Source organism: Labrus mixtus, chromosome 8 (genome assembly GCF_963584025.1).
Source record: "Labrus mixtus chromosome 8, fLabMix1.1, whole genome shotgun sequence".
Lineage (NCBI taxonomy): Eukaryota > Metazoa > Chordata > Actinopteri > Labriformes > Labridae > Labrus > Labrus mixtus.
The window spans coordinates 11,096,992-11,112,892 of record NC_083619.1 but is presented as its reverse complement, the minus strand read 5'-3'; the positions used below and the strand labels follow the sequence as shown (position 1 = coordinate 11,112,892).

General features: G+C 41.0%; 1 protein-coding gene across 1 annotated transcript; it reads right to left on the bottom strand.

The window, feature by feature from the left end:
• Positions 1-3,301: 3,301 nt before the first annotated feature.
• Positions 3,302-14,293, bottom strand: LOC132978909 (angiopoietin-related protein 1-like). The gene is made up of 5 exons (XM_061044266.1): positions 14,038-14,293; positions 9,086-9,918; positions 6,389-6,582; positions 5,035-5,305; positions 3,302-4,331 (listed from the first exon to the last, which is right to left on the bottom strand). The coding sequence occupies exons 2-5, from the start codon at positions 9,879-9,881 to the stop codon at positions 4,144-4,146; spliced, it is 1,449 nt and encodes a 482-aa protein (XP_060900249.1). The 5' UTR covers positions 9,882-9,918; positions 14,038-14,293; the 3' UTR covers positions 3,302-4,143.
• Between the last annotated feature and the right edge of the window lie 1,608 nt (positions 14,294-15,901).

The window sequence follows — 15,901 nt, the reverse complement described above, 5'->3', positions numbered from 1 at the left end:
GGTTTGAGTCTAGAACAAACAAGCTTTCCATGCCAGCCACAAGAACAATGAAAACCATCTGAGTCTTTGGCCACTAATAGATGTATTTAACAGACTAAATATCTGGGGAAAAAATTCAGGAGGCACACTTTGAATGGCTCCAATTTTCCTTTGTTATCTTTGGGATTCAATCGGTGAGTAAGTTGACCTCTTTCTGCCACGAAAAGGAACTCATTAAAATAAATCTCATTTTCACAATCCCAGCACTCGCTTTTGTCTTACAGCTAAATGAAATATCTCTCCACTGTAGGTTTAAGACTATTAAACTGCAGCTGTCTGCAGCTCAGTGAGTCTCCCCAGATCTCTGCAAATGATCATCCATCTTAAACAAGTGTCTGTTAAGCTTTAAATCAAAAGGGCACTTCGGAGCCGACTTAGTTATGGGGTTGTTGAACTGTCCTGCATGGGGCAAAGTTAGTCATGGTGCTTATTTTCAAAGAAAACAGCTCCACATCCTGTCTGTTGATTTGCTGGTTGACACCAACTGATCTTTTGAGGGCTAATGAGTCACTCTCACGGACTCTCCCCCAACTGCAGATGTCTTTCAGCAAACATCCGTACAGCCAGCAATTCTTCCATAAATCTTCCGAGCCTCTGTGCCATTTTGGTGGTGTAAGTCATAGACAGAGAAGCTTAACACGTTCACAAAAAGGGCTTTCACTTCTTTAACGTGCAGCGGTTCTCAGAGGACCACACTGCAGCAGCAATCGACCATCCCCAGTCTGTTGGTAGTCAGGTATTCGATGTTGTACAGGCCTGAGTGTGGTCCCCTCACCAGAGCCAAGGATGTCACCTTTTCTGTTCCAACCTCTGACTGTGCAGGAGTTTGGTTTCTGTGGGATGAACATGCATTTTCATTGCCCCACGGGGCTGTTTAAAATGTGAGGGTTCAGTGTGTGGTGGGCAGAGTTGTTGGAAGACTTCAGTTACAGCCTCTGTGGTGACAGGGCCGTTCACACTGGCACTCTGTGGCAAGTTCAGGCCTCATGTTAATGGGCAGACTATTGGAAGGATGGCGGCGCTGTTTGGGTTAAGAACAGGTATGATCAAATAGGTAGTTAAAAGAATCTTGACCTTTCAATGGGGTGACCGTGATTTTAACCTCCAAAACTGGGACCCTTACATGCACCACACATTTAAATGGGACCAACAAGAATGGAAGCAACCGAGGCTGTTTCGCGTCCTATGCTTGCCTGTGACTCAGTTGGTGAGCTGCCTTGAGAATGACACATCGATTCATTTACAAACCCCAATATCTGTTATCTGTAATGAATTATTGATCTGCAGTACATTGTGGATGTGTGACAAATGCTGATAAGCTTATTAGCTGTCTTGACAAGCGTGAGAGTTAAATATCGGTAGCCTGCTACTTTTACCAAGTTACCAAGCCTTTACCTTACATAAGCATTAAGGCTAAAATGACTACCTTTTCTCCAATGTTTGAAAACCACCCTTAACTTTACTGATCAAAAGGTCATGTCTAGTTTCTGTACAAAAGTTTAACAACAAACAAGTCGAGGAATGAGGGGGGTTCCAGTATTTCTTTGACACAGGTTCAAATGTCTGTACATCACATAGGCTAACTTCCTGTATTACCAAAATGTGTCCTTTTTACTTTTTGTTTTCATGGATTAAAAAAAACAAAATACATTGTTAATAAAATACACTCAAATTTGTTTTTGGGGCTTTTTGAACTCATGTGCCTGCTTCTAGTCTTTATGCTAATGTTAGCTAACCCCCTGTTGGCTCTAGCTTCATATTTACACTAAGTTGAAGACATGTATGGTAATGTTTATCCTATTATTCTTGGCACAAAAGAAGTTGATGCGTTTCCTAAAATGACAAACACCTCCGAGTCTGTGTGAATAAGCAGCCGGATCATGGCGCATGCTGTTTTTGCTTTAAAATAGTTGTAAAAGCTAAAAATGTAAAAAAAAAAAAAAAAAAAAAAAAAGTAATCCTTTCAAATGATAACAAACAAGGCATCTAATATAGTCACAATTAAACTCTATTTATAAAAGATCCTACTCTAAGAAAACAGAAGTACTGTGATTACGTATGTGACAAATTAACGTTCAAGAGTATTCTTTGTGCTTTGTTCAGCAATGGATTCAAAAGAGAAGAGTGGAAAAAAACATGTAGTTCAGATTGTGAACCACACATTAATTGATGACTATTCCCTTATTCCTCTGCAGAAATGTGTGGTCACATGAAACAGGATGTCTCTGTAATGTATTCATCTGTGTCCAAGTAACTTTTTTTCGCGCCAAAATAGAAGGACACAGCCATGAACACTTAGGAGAACTCTTGTTTCTGTCAAACCCAATGTTGCTTCATTATTCTGGTTGGAAATGTTCTTTGGCATCTCTTTTCAAAACGATTTATAGTGTCAGTTTTACTCCTCATGACTCATATCCGCAACATAAATTACGAATGTGCATGTAATCAAAGGCAAAGGAATAACAAGTCAGGCACTAATTATGGCTTAGTAAACAGTGTAAGTCAGTACGGGACTTGAAAGGAGCTCCCTTCGAATTTGAATAAACAAGAACGTCCCCTGATGTGACCCTAAATGTCCTCCATTTATTGACTGTTGCTTCTTGTGTAACATTGTTCTGCCAAGTACGGTTACTCAGTGGTTTCAGCTTTTACTGCTGTTTTTTTAAACATCGCAGCTGTTTTTATTAGAACTGCTATTTTACATGTTCATAAACATGTTTTCATGTCCAGCTGGGTTTGACCAGTATCCTGGTTTTGTGTTTAGTTTTTTTATAAAGTTGCTTAAATAGATGGGTGTGAGGGCCATTGTGGTCCATAAAAGAAGAGTAGGAGAGACTATTTTTGTCTCGGAGACTAAAGCCTGCTGGTTGTAGTGTTGTTGTTCAAAGCCGACCCACCACATCAAACCCTCGCCCCCCATGTCCCCCCTCTCCTCTGGGACGGTTTCCCCACAAAGAGCTCCACACTGACGATTAAAGAGTGCAGTCATCCATGGCTTTTTCAATGAATGTTTTTACAAAAACATACAGTTTCAGCACTTTTGTGTGGAAAGAATGTAAATTTCTGTGTATTGAAAAGGAAGAGGCGGGGGAAATAAGTTGGAAATTTGGACTAATTCCATCCGAGTTCATCCCTCCCTCCTCTTCTCTCTTTCAGCAATGTGTTTCTCGTTGCCCGTCTCTAACTCTCGACACGCTCTGTCGGGCATTTTTGTCGTGCTCGAAAAAAACCACTCCATTTTTTTTTTCCAACTCAACAATGCTTGTTTTTCACAGAATCATACTGAAATTTAATCAACAGCAAAATGAGAAAAACACATAACAGCAATTTCCCTCCGTGCAGGCACACTGTGAGAATGATTGTCACATATACAGTGGAGGAAATTAGGTCTACTTTCTGTAGGATCATTTACTGTTCCCTCAGGACACCTGGTCCTGTTCAATGTTATGATAAGTTAATTATACACATAAATTATCGTTGCTGGTCATCTGCACACATAATGGTCATATTATGTGGCAGAAGAAAAATAAAATCACTACTGTTTTGTGCAATTGGTTGTACATACAATGTGTATTAAAACCTCCAACTCCCCTTGGTTTTTTCTCAATTCTGGAGGTGGATACAGAGTTTAAATAAAGTTATATTGATATTAATTACATTTATTTTTCAGCCTCCAGGAAGGAGAAAAAGTTAACTACTTTCAATGAGTATTTCCCGCCAAAAAGTTTGTCTCGGAGAGTAAAAAAGAGCTTCTTATAGATTCTTTGATGCCGAAGCTTCTTTATGAAATGCTAACAATGAAGTTCTGTTAGGATGTGATGTCTCCTCTCTGCAGGGTGACCACATATAAGTCATGTTGCATTATTTAGCTGCAAGATTTTGGCCATTATTCTTAATTTCCCTTCATTACATGTGTATTCGGTGGTTAAAATGTACCCTAAATCCCTCTATGTGTTGATATTAAGATGTAAAGAGAACAATCTTCACATAAGAGTCTGTGTTGTTTACATGAGGCAGTTCAAGTCAGTATTAGAGGTTATTGAGGTTCACGTTTGCCCTGGCCCCCATGGCTCCTCATGGACCAGCCCGGTGTACAGGATCTGCTCAGTCTATGGGCCTGATCAACATACGAACAGCCTTCATGGAGTAGAAGCCTCCCCCATAGTCGGCCCAGAACATCCCGTCTTGAAATTTGCTGCGGTAGACTCCTCCGGTGTACCAGACACCGTTTAGGTTGGCTTGGCCACAAGCATTGTACCACCAGCCTCCTTTATGGAAATGGGCACAGTTACCTATAGTGGGGAAACAGGAATGGTGATGAATAGTTATCAAAGAAATACAATGGGAGACAGATTTGCAGCTTTGTTCAGAGAACATCCACATACAAACTGAAATGTTCCATGGACATAATACTGTTCTGATGAGCCTTTTTAAACCTCACTGGAAAAGCAAACACGTTGTATCATCCTTGCTGTGTCCAATACAACATATTCTCATACTATTCTTACCAAGTATGTCATAACATTGTACTCCTCTCATATCCATACTGTGCAGTTTTGTGTATGTGAGAACTTCCCAGATGTATACTTGATTGGCCATCATTTTCAAGTATGATATGGGAGCTCACTCTTTATAATAAACTGCCCCACAATGCATTGCAGCTATTCAGACAATCCAATGGCAGAGCTCACCGGCCATCCAACAAGCTGCATACAAATAAAAGTAACTGTACTGTAATACATTTTCTGTGTGGTCAAATAACTTTCAAATGACTAGCTGTGTAAGTAATGACTGGAATCGTTTAAAGTACTCCTGGTAGGATATTCAAATCCAGGATGAGGGAAGATCAATAAAACATATATCAAATGTTAACATACAAAACATGTAACCGGAGCACTCCATAAAGAAAATCCAGATCCAGAAGGAGGATACTAGTCTGGGAGGCTTATCATTTCAACAAATAATGAGCCTTAAAGCAACCCCATGTCCATATACCTGTGAAGCCATCCTTGTCTCGATCCAGAGTGGTGAACTGTTTCCCGTTGTGACTGCTGAGTGAGTCCCCGGCGTTGCCCTGGTAGGTTCCCAGGCGTAGACGGAAACCTTCACTTTCAGGCTCCAGATGGAAGCTGCTGTACTGAGCGTAGACCTTTTTGTCCATCCAGTCCTCAAGCTCCACCAACAGCTTGTAGTCCCCCTGCCTACCCAGTTTGTAGATACCTTCCAGACCGAGCCAGTACTCCCCGTCTATGTTGCCAAAGCCGCTCTGAGTAGAAGGAAGATAAAAGAGACGGTAATGGAAAGAATAAGGGAAACAATAAACATTGTTGAGCCTCAGGAGTTTGGAAAGACAATAATTGTTTAGCAACATAAACCATCTTTTGCATGAGTCTGTGGGATTGTGACAGAATACAGGAGAATTTTCTTTTTCATTATGTTTCAGTCTGGGTTAAGATACATTTAAAAAACTTCAAAAGGAAAATCCAACTGTGGCAAAAGAATGCCTCGCTGTCTTTGAAATGACGAAGAACGACATGTTGTTGAGTTAATGCAGGAAAATAAGCATCCGTCTCCTGATTCTGGTTTCTCGCTCAAACCTCACAGATCTCTCGGATCATGGCTAATGGCGAAACTGGCCTGCTCCCTTAGTGTTGAATAACCGCGAGCGATCTACGTCTGGCATGAGTGTCCAGAACACTTCACTTGGTATGAGACGGTTGAGGTTTGTGATTGTGGATAAGCTGTGTGAGCCAGCATATGATGAATGATGTAGGGTTTCAGCCGAGGCCTCGTCTCTGCTGCATGTGGTGGCTTTGTTGGAGAGCGCAGAGGCAAATCAATGTTGAGGAGGGCAATTTAGCTTCTAGTTACACATGCACAAGCCTGGCCCGGCTGAATGGAAACCTGGATCGCAGAGGCTGCCAGCAGTGATATATACTCCATCTCACTCTCACAGAGCTTTGATGAGAGGCTCTATATGGTGTGGTATAGTAAGCCAACCAGCCATCCATCCAGGAAGTCACCATAGTAGCAGCGGTTTTGGAAAGAAATGCCTTCAGATTGAGCTGTGGAACATACCTTCCTAGTGGGGCATCTAATTTTTCATAATGGGAATCTCAAACCAAATGACCTTCATGAGGAGTGCTGCTGACAGGGTGTTATATTTTATAGTAAGTGAAAACACAAGGATTCCAGACGTGGAAATAGTCGAGAGAGACTCAAGAGAGAGTGAGGTTCCCCTGATCAAGTGATATAACAGTATCCACTTTGACCCTGGGTGAAATATTCTGTGTGTCTCAGGAGAGGAGAGAGAAACATGAGACAGACAGGGCAAGGAAAGTGTCATCACCTTGTAGTTCTCCCAGTTCCTAAAGAAGTTAACAGATCCATCTCTCCTGCTCTGGATGACGGTCCAGCCCCCATTGTCGATATCCTGTTCACACCAGACCTGCATTGGCCTCTCTGCTTCGTCTGGTTTGATCAGATACATGCCGCTGGTGCTCTGGCCAGCTTCCTGAGCATCGAGACAATCTCTGAACGGGCCTGATGGAAAGAAAAATGAGAGAGGCAGAAAGACCTGAGGAAACGGGACAGTAGAAAGTATAGAACAAATTGTGAAACATCTTTATCTTTTACTTATTTTTCGGATATTTACCACCAACCGTCATGCCAGAAACTCCCAAAAATGTAGACAAAGTCTGTTTTGATCATCTTTGTTTAAATTTTGAGCAAGGTATATTGGGTAGTATGGTTAACCTTTGGCAGGACTGCTTCATCTGGTTTTATTTGTTTTGTATTGACCATTAGAAATCATTTAGTGAATGACTTATTTACAGAACATAGAAAAAAATAACTCAATAAGCCTACTTCTATGTTGCTAACGTACATTTTTGTTACGTTAGATTACAGTAAAGACCTCAGAAGAGGGAGGAATATTAGCTTTTGCAAAGGTCAGCCATAACTGCTCTCAAGCTAGCCTCAGTTTTTGCTTTAGAGTACAGTTTTAGCCACTTTTCGTTCCCAGCACGGAGACAATAATGTGACTACTACGAATTTACATGAAAGACATTGTGGTCACAGTCTGAAAGGCTAAATAAGCAGTACAAACGAGAAAACAATAACAAATGTCACACAAGGAGACAGAGTATAGGCTAATGGAATACACATTATCTTGGTCCAAGCCAAAATGTTGTAAGATATAAACCTCCCAAAACAAAATATTTATTTTGAGGTAAAACTTTAAAATAAACTAACTCTAACTAAAGATACTAAAACATGCATCTTCTTTAGGTTCAATTAAAAATTTGTTTTGATTGTAGATTTAGTTTTAGAAACTTCACCCAATAACCCCAAACGGTAGTAGGTAAAAAAAAAAAAAGGGTAATAGTTAGCTTTAGCAAGATTAATATGGTGTTTTTTCCCCTATATACTGAACCTCCCTATCATCCAATATGCCAATATGTTTATCAGTATAACGTTTTAAGATACAGGAGAGAGGCAAAGTCATATTTACTCAGCCCGGCAAGCAATGATTTGCCTTAGGCTACCCTATAGCTATAGCTTGCACACTTCAGTGACAAGGCTGGCATATGATTGTAGTTACTCCCAATCCAAACAAAAGTCTGAATATGGAGTTAATTAAGCTTTGCCTTAAGATGTAGTCACTGCGATTTTGCTTGTAGGGCAGTCTTAGCCACTTTTGTTGCCAAGGAACTGAGACAACAACGTGACTTCTATGAAATTACACCCAAGACATTTTAGTCACCGTCTGAGAGCTACAGAAGAAGGGAAATAAACAGGACCGTTTCAGACAAGCAGAGTAATTCAAAACACTTTTATGTAGTTCTGCAAAGATGTTTACAATGTCTTTCAAGAACAGCAGCAGAGAAAGGAGCAAATTACGTCAGTTCAGCAAGAAATGACTTTCAAAACAACAAAATAGTTAACCCGCCATAGAAGTGACCAACATCTGCTTTTTTTCAAGGTAATTCAACATTCCCATTACAAGTTTTTTAATTAAAACCACATGTTGCCGTGAGTTTATTTTAAGGTGGAGTAACCCCCTCTGGGCTAATAATCAAAATAATGTAAAGGAAGCCCATTCACTACATGAAGTGTACCAGAAGTGCCTCTACTTTGTGGTTTGCGGGAGACTATCATGGCCGCCTGGTTTTGTCTGCGTTTCACATGCAATGGAACAGTCTTGTGAAGGATCATTTTCATACACAGCCGCACTGAAATCCTACACACTTTATTATTCTTGGGCAAAGGCGATCTAAATGTGTCAGGAATTTCTGTTGATGAGCAAAATCGCACTGGTTAGGTCTTTCTTTGCTTTGCTTTAAGTCCCTTGACTCGACTGAGACGTTACAACATTTTTATTTCCATCCTGGTTTTTGCCCTTTTTGTTGAGCGATGAGCAGAGTTCCAGCTGAGTTTGCAAAACCTTAACCTTTCAAAATAACTCCACTGGCCCACCTGCAGCTGTTTTATAACTCAGTGATTATTATTTTGTTATGGTTGGCCTGAAAAGTCATGACTTCTATATATTTGACCATGAATGCTTTGGGATTTTTTTTAACTAGGTCAATAAAGAGATGAATGCAAATAACTGAGTAGATGGATGGATGATCAGTCAGTGCAGTCAGTCCACAACTACAGTTGTGGGGTTAAATGTCTCAATGATTAATTAGAATGCCATTAAAATTGGCTCCCAAGGGGTTGAATGCCAATGAGTATGGTGGTCCCCTGACTTTATCTCTAGGACAAACACAAGGTAACAGTTCGTACATTTGTGTGAAGCATCTAAACAAATATTGGATGGATTTTCGTAAAATTGGGTTAACGTGTTCATGACTTCATGATGGACAAATTTAGCCATGTATGTACTATGAAGTATGTACTATTTAGGGTTAGGAGTAATGACTGACAATATTTCCCATGAATGGTTTGTAATTTTGTGACTGAATAAATGAACAATGAATGTAAAGAAATGTAAAAGAGATGTGGTTGAGTGGATGGATGGATGACCAATCGTATGACTCACCTTCAGTGCTGAAGTTCCTCTGCAATGGTTTCTGAACTTCCAGGGTGCCACCTGTTGGTGACGGCCCAGATCGAGAGCCCCTTTCGCGGGCAAATCTTTGCGTGTTGTCCCTCTGGATCTCATTGGTGAAACGTGGCACATTAACAGGTATGTTCTCAGGCACCACCTGGACCATTGGAGGTCCCATAGGTGACTGCTCATGCCTGCGGCTGTACACCTGCATACAACGCTCCTCTAACGCACCAATCAGTACTGACTGGTTGTTCACCACAGCAGACAGTGCTGCGTATTTGGCCTCCAGTTCCCTGTACCTGGAGGCCAACCGAAGAGACTCCGTTGTTGCATTGAGGATGCGTGTTTCCAGCTGTGCTAGCTCCAGTGAGTTGTCCCTCTTTCTGATAATCTCGTGTAGGAGCTGCATGTAGAGTTGGGTCACTCTGGAGTTCATGTTCCTGCTCTCTTTCCTCAATAGCTTCATCTCGTTCACCATGTTGCCGTCAACATCCACCACCAGCTTCAGAGTCTCCATCTCTCGACGCTGCTTCGACAGGAGGTCACGCACTCCAGCTACATCCACGCGTGTCACTCTGTCCTTGTCCACTGAATAACCACGGGCAGCGCAGATGGGTCCTGTGATCTTCTGCTCAGGGACCAGGAAGGTGTAAGAGCACTTTTTGTTTTCTTCATTAGCTTCTGGAGCCCTTCGTATCCGAGAGAGGATGGGGTGCTTGGTGAGGGCTTGGCTCCAGAGAGAAAGACCAAACAGAATAAATAGACTCCATGCTCCAGGTCCCATGGTTCCTCCTGTCTTTATCAGTAAACACGCTTAAGATCTATAGAAAAGAAATGAGAAGTTCAGATCATTAAAGTTTGTGTTATCATATGTATACACTTATTTTATTACATTTCTTATAAAGACTTAAAGCCAGAACGTACAAGTCCATAATTCTAATGTCAGGTTTTTCATACTCAGCCTTGGGTCCATTGGTTCTTACTCAAGATGTGAGTCTATAAAGTGGTTAATAGATGTATTTTCATACTCTTGGGCTGACGATGACAATGTCACTCTTTTCTGGTTCAGTTGGCTTGGGGGTCTGAGTTAACTATCCCATCATGTTGTAATGGATTATCCAAAAGGGACATGACTTTGGCGATCCTCTTACTCTTCCTCTCAAGGCGCCATGATCTTCCAATTTCTGGTTTTGATTGATACTATCAACAAGGTTATCATAAACTTTGGTACATACATCTGATTCTACCCTCAAATAAGAAGCTGAGAGTACTGTACTTGCTGTTTGAATTAAACCCTTCTTTTATTGTGAAATAAAGTTAGGACCTTCTGGTAGATTGAACGTTACGACATTAACTTTGCCACGAAAAAAGGAACAGATCAAAAACTAAATGAAATCAGCTAAAGAGGACTGTAAAAGTGAAATGTTTGATGTCATAAGGTGGATATTACTTTTGACTCGCCCACTGAGCTGACTAGGAGTTTTTTTTTAAGTGAATGAGACATTCAAAGAATATAAAGAATTATATATTTTTTAATGGGAAGTACTGACAGAACAAGGAAAGAGTTGGCTAAAATGAAAGTACAGTTTCTATGTTTGGCACACCAAAGGCAGATGTGACCCAGTGCAATGCCGTGGCTCATTGTTTTTTGTTTGTGATTTTTGGATTAACTGTACTGTATTGGGCAATTGATAATGAATAACTAAGCCCTGGCTACACAAACAATACTTGTTAGGATGAAGTCATTGTTGGATACGACCCTGTTATTGGCCTCAACAGTAATAAAATATAGAAAATCACTAGGCTTATTTTCTAATTTGGGGCCAAGTACTTACAAAGAAGTTTGCTTTTTGTTACCACTCATTTTGTACTTTTTGTCCAATTTCCTACCAGATGTTTTCCTTTCCCCACTCTAATCTGATATAATCCCACAAAAGCACTGGGTTTTCAAATCCTACATTTTCATGGTGCATCTGTTGGCATAACACAAGAGAGGGCTTCCAGTCAAGACTCAACACAAGAGTCCTGCTTAATTCTGATGCAAGTGAGCATGGCAATTTGAAGTGAAAGCTAGCAGACTGTGGAAGAGGCACAGCTGGAATCACATTGAGTGCAGCCCTTGGCAAGATGCACCTTCTTGTACGCCTGTGGTGAAGTAAGTGGTGGAGCTGTGCCACCCGCCCACCACAAATCTGTTATCATAACTTAAACAGTATTTTCAATACATTCCCTCATGGCTTCTCTTTCATTATGGCCCACATCTGTATCAGGTGTCAGGGTGTGTATGAGAGTGAGGGGGTTTGTTTTTCATATTTTTGTGGATCTCCTTGCTCAGACCTTCCATGAACCTCCCCTATAATGTTTCAGTGGACCTGCTCTGGCACGTGTGGAGAATTAACCTCCAAAAACCTCTGAGTCTGGCCAAAAATGTATGTAAATTGAAAAATAGTTGGTACAATTGAGTTAATGTGGCCATGGATTGCACTGGAAATTTCATTTTTAAGGAATAGCATTACTCAGCTTTTGTTGGCTGGTTGCGTGAGATCGCTGTCTACCAAAGAGTCTGATTCTGACCGAGGTTTCTGCCTGTTCAAATGAAGTTCTTTTTCTTGACACTGTTCATAAGTGCCTGCTCATGGTGGTTGAATGTTGGGTCTCCTTGAATCTTAACACAAAGAGTAAGGAAAGGGACCTGCTCGTCATGTAAATTGTCCTAAGTTGTACATGTATTGTTTTATTCATTAATTATTACAACTGTATGTGTCAGTAATGAGAAAGATGGTAGAAGTCAGCCAGAGGTAATCATTGGTCCGTCTGACTAATACATGACATTTCTGCCTTGCTGGTACAAGCAGATTTAAAAAAAAAAAAAATTAAGGAATAAAATAAATTCAAGTGTTTGGGGAGACAGAAGGGGGAGCAAGAATCCCAGATTTATGAGTAATGTTTTCTGAAGTCTATTTTTGGAAGGGAAGCTTGCCATTTGATCTTATTGGTTTTGACAGCAAAACCAGTGGAACAGGAGGGGGGGTGGGGGTATGTTCGAAAATGCATGCGAAGTGAAGGTCCCTCCTTGCACATTCAATAGCCAGGCTTGGATGGAGAAGTGGAGCTATTGGGAGCCAACTTGAGGCTGATTTTGGCAGCTGGGCCAAATCCAACCAGAAGGCTGTCTGCTGTATGCAGCCAAGGAGGCTGAGTAACCTTCATCTAACACTTCAGCACACAATATGATCGACTGCACATAGGAGCTCATCAAAACAAGTCTGCAGAGGATTTTAACTTAATGCCAAAGAAGCAAAGATAAATGAGTCCAAGACAGAGACAGCAGAGGCTTTGAGTCATTCCTGTGGTCTCTTCTTGATGTTTAGTTGCACTGAAGAGTCTTGACTTCAGCTAACAGGAGTTCCCAGAGCATTACCTTAATTCAAACTGCTGCTGAAGCAGAGTAGTATCCTTTTATCATTGTCAAAGAAAAATAGTCTCAAGGGAAATATAAACTATCACGTTTTTTAATGTATTCTTGAAGAAAAATGACTTATTGACTAGAAAAAAGGGCTCAAGCCAACTTTAGTGATTAATAACTGGCATGCAAGTTCAGCAGCAGAGGAAACCCTTGAAGCCTTTTATTTTAGCATCAGCAGTTTGTTTTGTTACAGATTATAAACCATCTGAGGGCAAAGGCAAAAGGCGCTTTAAGGAAAATGGCCATGTGTCAGAGCTCAGAAACACCTTGGCACTGTCTGTCCATTATTATTACCAAGAAAGGACTTTTCCCTGTCTTTCCTTAATCACAGGTCATCCCCCTTCAATACCCTCATCTCAGCTATTTGGCCCGTCTGCAAGTCTCCAGCCACACAATATGAATCTCACAGGCCCCGGTCTGACAGGAGTGACAGTGTTTACACAGAGGCTTCTCAGCCAGGCCTGTGAATCTCATCGGCAGTTTTTACCGCCAGGTTCCTCTCTGTCGTTCACACCCGGCTGGTCTTCATCAAGTCAACCACAGCAGCCATGTTTTTTTTTCTTACTGACAAAAAAGGGCATTTTCCTCTTTTACTTGCTCAGAGCCAGACCTGACCAGATCCAGCCACTCCATTTAGATTAATTCAGTCCTTGGTACCAGACAGGTCAAACTTTGCGGTAGCAGATTTTCCCAACCGTGAGGAACAGAAGGACACTGCCAATTGCCCACTGACTTTAAGTGGTCCCATTGAGATCTTTCTGTCTGCTGGTATGCTCCTCTATTAAAAGATTGTATTTGACATTTAAGCCCTTGAAAAGGTTATCCTAGGGAATACAGATTCTTTCCCTATTTACATACAACATATAATACAAAAATATAATGAATCAGAGACACCGATAGTCAAACTTTCTTGTGGCTTTTGCTTCTGGCCGGCAGATTTTTCAGGACTGGACCAATTAGCCCGCATTTTCTTCTGATGGTGCCACTGATTAGGTCTGTCTCCTGAGGGGAGGACATGATTCATGACCCAGTATGTACAGGGAATAGACAGGGGGTTTACACCACATGGACATATATAGTTTAGTCAATTTCATTTATTCATTTCTTCAGCAAGTCTTTCCATTGTTATCTCTAGGACACATGGATGTCTAAACCAAACTTCTACCAAATATTTAAATCAAACATCATTGTTCTTTGTCTGTGTAAGTTCTCAGTCATCCAGGTCTCTGTAATTCAAAACTTGATCCAAAAGGCAACTGGACTTGGTTTAAGGTTTTAAAAGACTTCAGTTCATGGTCTTGGAAGACCTTCAACCAAGTGAAGTTGCCTTTTGTATCAAACTTGGAATCATTGTTTATTAACTTGAAATTGCAACTTTCCATTCAGTAATAGTTAAGAAAATATGAACTTTCAGCAGTTTAAAGACCTTTCAAAAGCATAACAAATACACAGGTACACAGGTTAAACTTCTTACCTGTGTAGTGAGTTCACTCAGTGATCCAGGAGGTGCAGGTAAGTCCCAGTTTGGTGTCTCAGTTGTGTTTCGTATGCAGGCTTACACTCTCCATTCTCCTCCTCTCATTCCAAGTCTCCCTCTGCCCCTGCTCTCATTGAGAATGAAGGCCTGCATGCAGCTAGGGCACAAGCAAAAGCCTGTCCGCTAGGAGAACAGTAGAGGGTGGTCTAAACACACACAGAGAGGAAGGCTGATAGTGAGAGTTTTGCAGCAGAGGGAAGGCTTGGCCCTGCCTTCCTTGTCTGATGTCGTGTTAAGTCAAGAAACACAAAAGAGACTCCTCCTAACATCCTTTTTTTCCCCCCTAAAAGTGAGAGGGAGATCAGATTGGCTGGGAGTCAGCAAGAGTTTTGAGGACACTCAAAATCAGTCAAACTGTAATCATTTAACTCTCCTCAGGTCTTGGTTATAAAGTTGTTTTGTTTCCCACAGGCTATTTGTCTGTCAGATTTGAAGAGGTTGATGACTCCCGCATAAACTCTCCTTTTTCTCCCCCCCTAAAAAACTTCCGTCGGCTTCATTTATGACAAAAATTCCTCATAGTCTACTTACTCTTCCTCATGAAGCTGTTTCCCATCAGCTCAAATCTAATGACTGAGTGATTCTGGTGATCCAGTAGCTTAAGCATAATAATGAGAGATTTGTTTTGGGTGTGCGCACTTCTCCTGTGTTTGCTCCAAATATGGGATGTGTGTGTCTCTTGCGGCTGTCCAAAAGCTATTGGCAGCTGTGTTTATTTGGTTATGAGGACAATAAGCAGAGGGGCTTTGCAGGCAAAAAGATCGCCCCTCAGCTAAATGTTTTGGATGGAGGAGGAAGCACAGGCTTTGATGCATGGGGATTCTCTGCGTGGGGAGAAATAACTCAGTATGTGGGAGGACTATTTGCTTATAAGCACTGGAGGAAGGGCATTGATAATGTGGGAGTGTGAGTGTGAGTGTGTGTGTGTGTGTGTGTGTGTGTGTGTGTGTGTGTGTGTGTGTGTGTGTGCTTGTGACATGTACATGTATGAGAACATGTGTTTTATATGTGTGTGTAGAGTGTGTGTCTCCTAGGTGGTCGGTTGTTTATAATGGCCGTGCAATTTAAATAAATTATTTATGGAAGAACATGTGTGTAGAGGAAGCTGTTCCTGAAAGAAGCAATAAAAACACATTATGTGCTAATTCAAACCATGCCTGGATATCTTTATCTGGATCCATAGCACATCAAACAAGCCCTACTATTGTGTAGTCTAGGTCAGGGTTTCCTGACATGTGGGTTGAGCCCACCAAAAGGGTTTGGAAATTATTTGCAAGGTCCCAAGGGTCTCAAAAGGATAGGGAAGATACATATTTCTTTAGGCCTAACATTAACAAAAAATGTAGACACATTTTAAATTATTTTACTTTTTATTTTGGAACACTATTGAACTATTTTAATGGTAAAAAGTAAAACATAACCGCTCATTCTCCACAGAAGATAGTAGACAAATGTCATGAACTGTTCCAGTTTTAAGAGCTAAACTGTCATTTAAACAGGTCTTGTTTTCTAATAGGGAACTATGCTTTGTGTAGGATATGCCCTAATTTGTAACGTCTGACTTTCCACTAAGCTAAAGTCCCTTTACACTCAAATAAACATAGCCTATGAGGTGCCTCTGTTTTGTTTTTTGCCCCTGTCCTTAAGTCAAACCTACATCCTTGAGGATGATGTTTTTTTTTTCATTTTATGTTAACAGTGGAGTTTCGGGATTTTAAATAAGGGTTAGGCCAGTGATGGGCAACGTCGTTCACAGCAAGGGCCACATTCATTCAATTCTTACTGCCAGGGGGCCAAATTG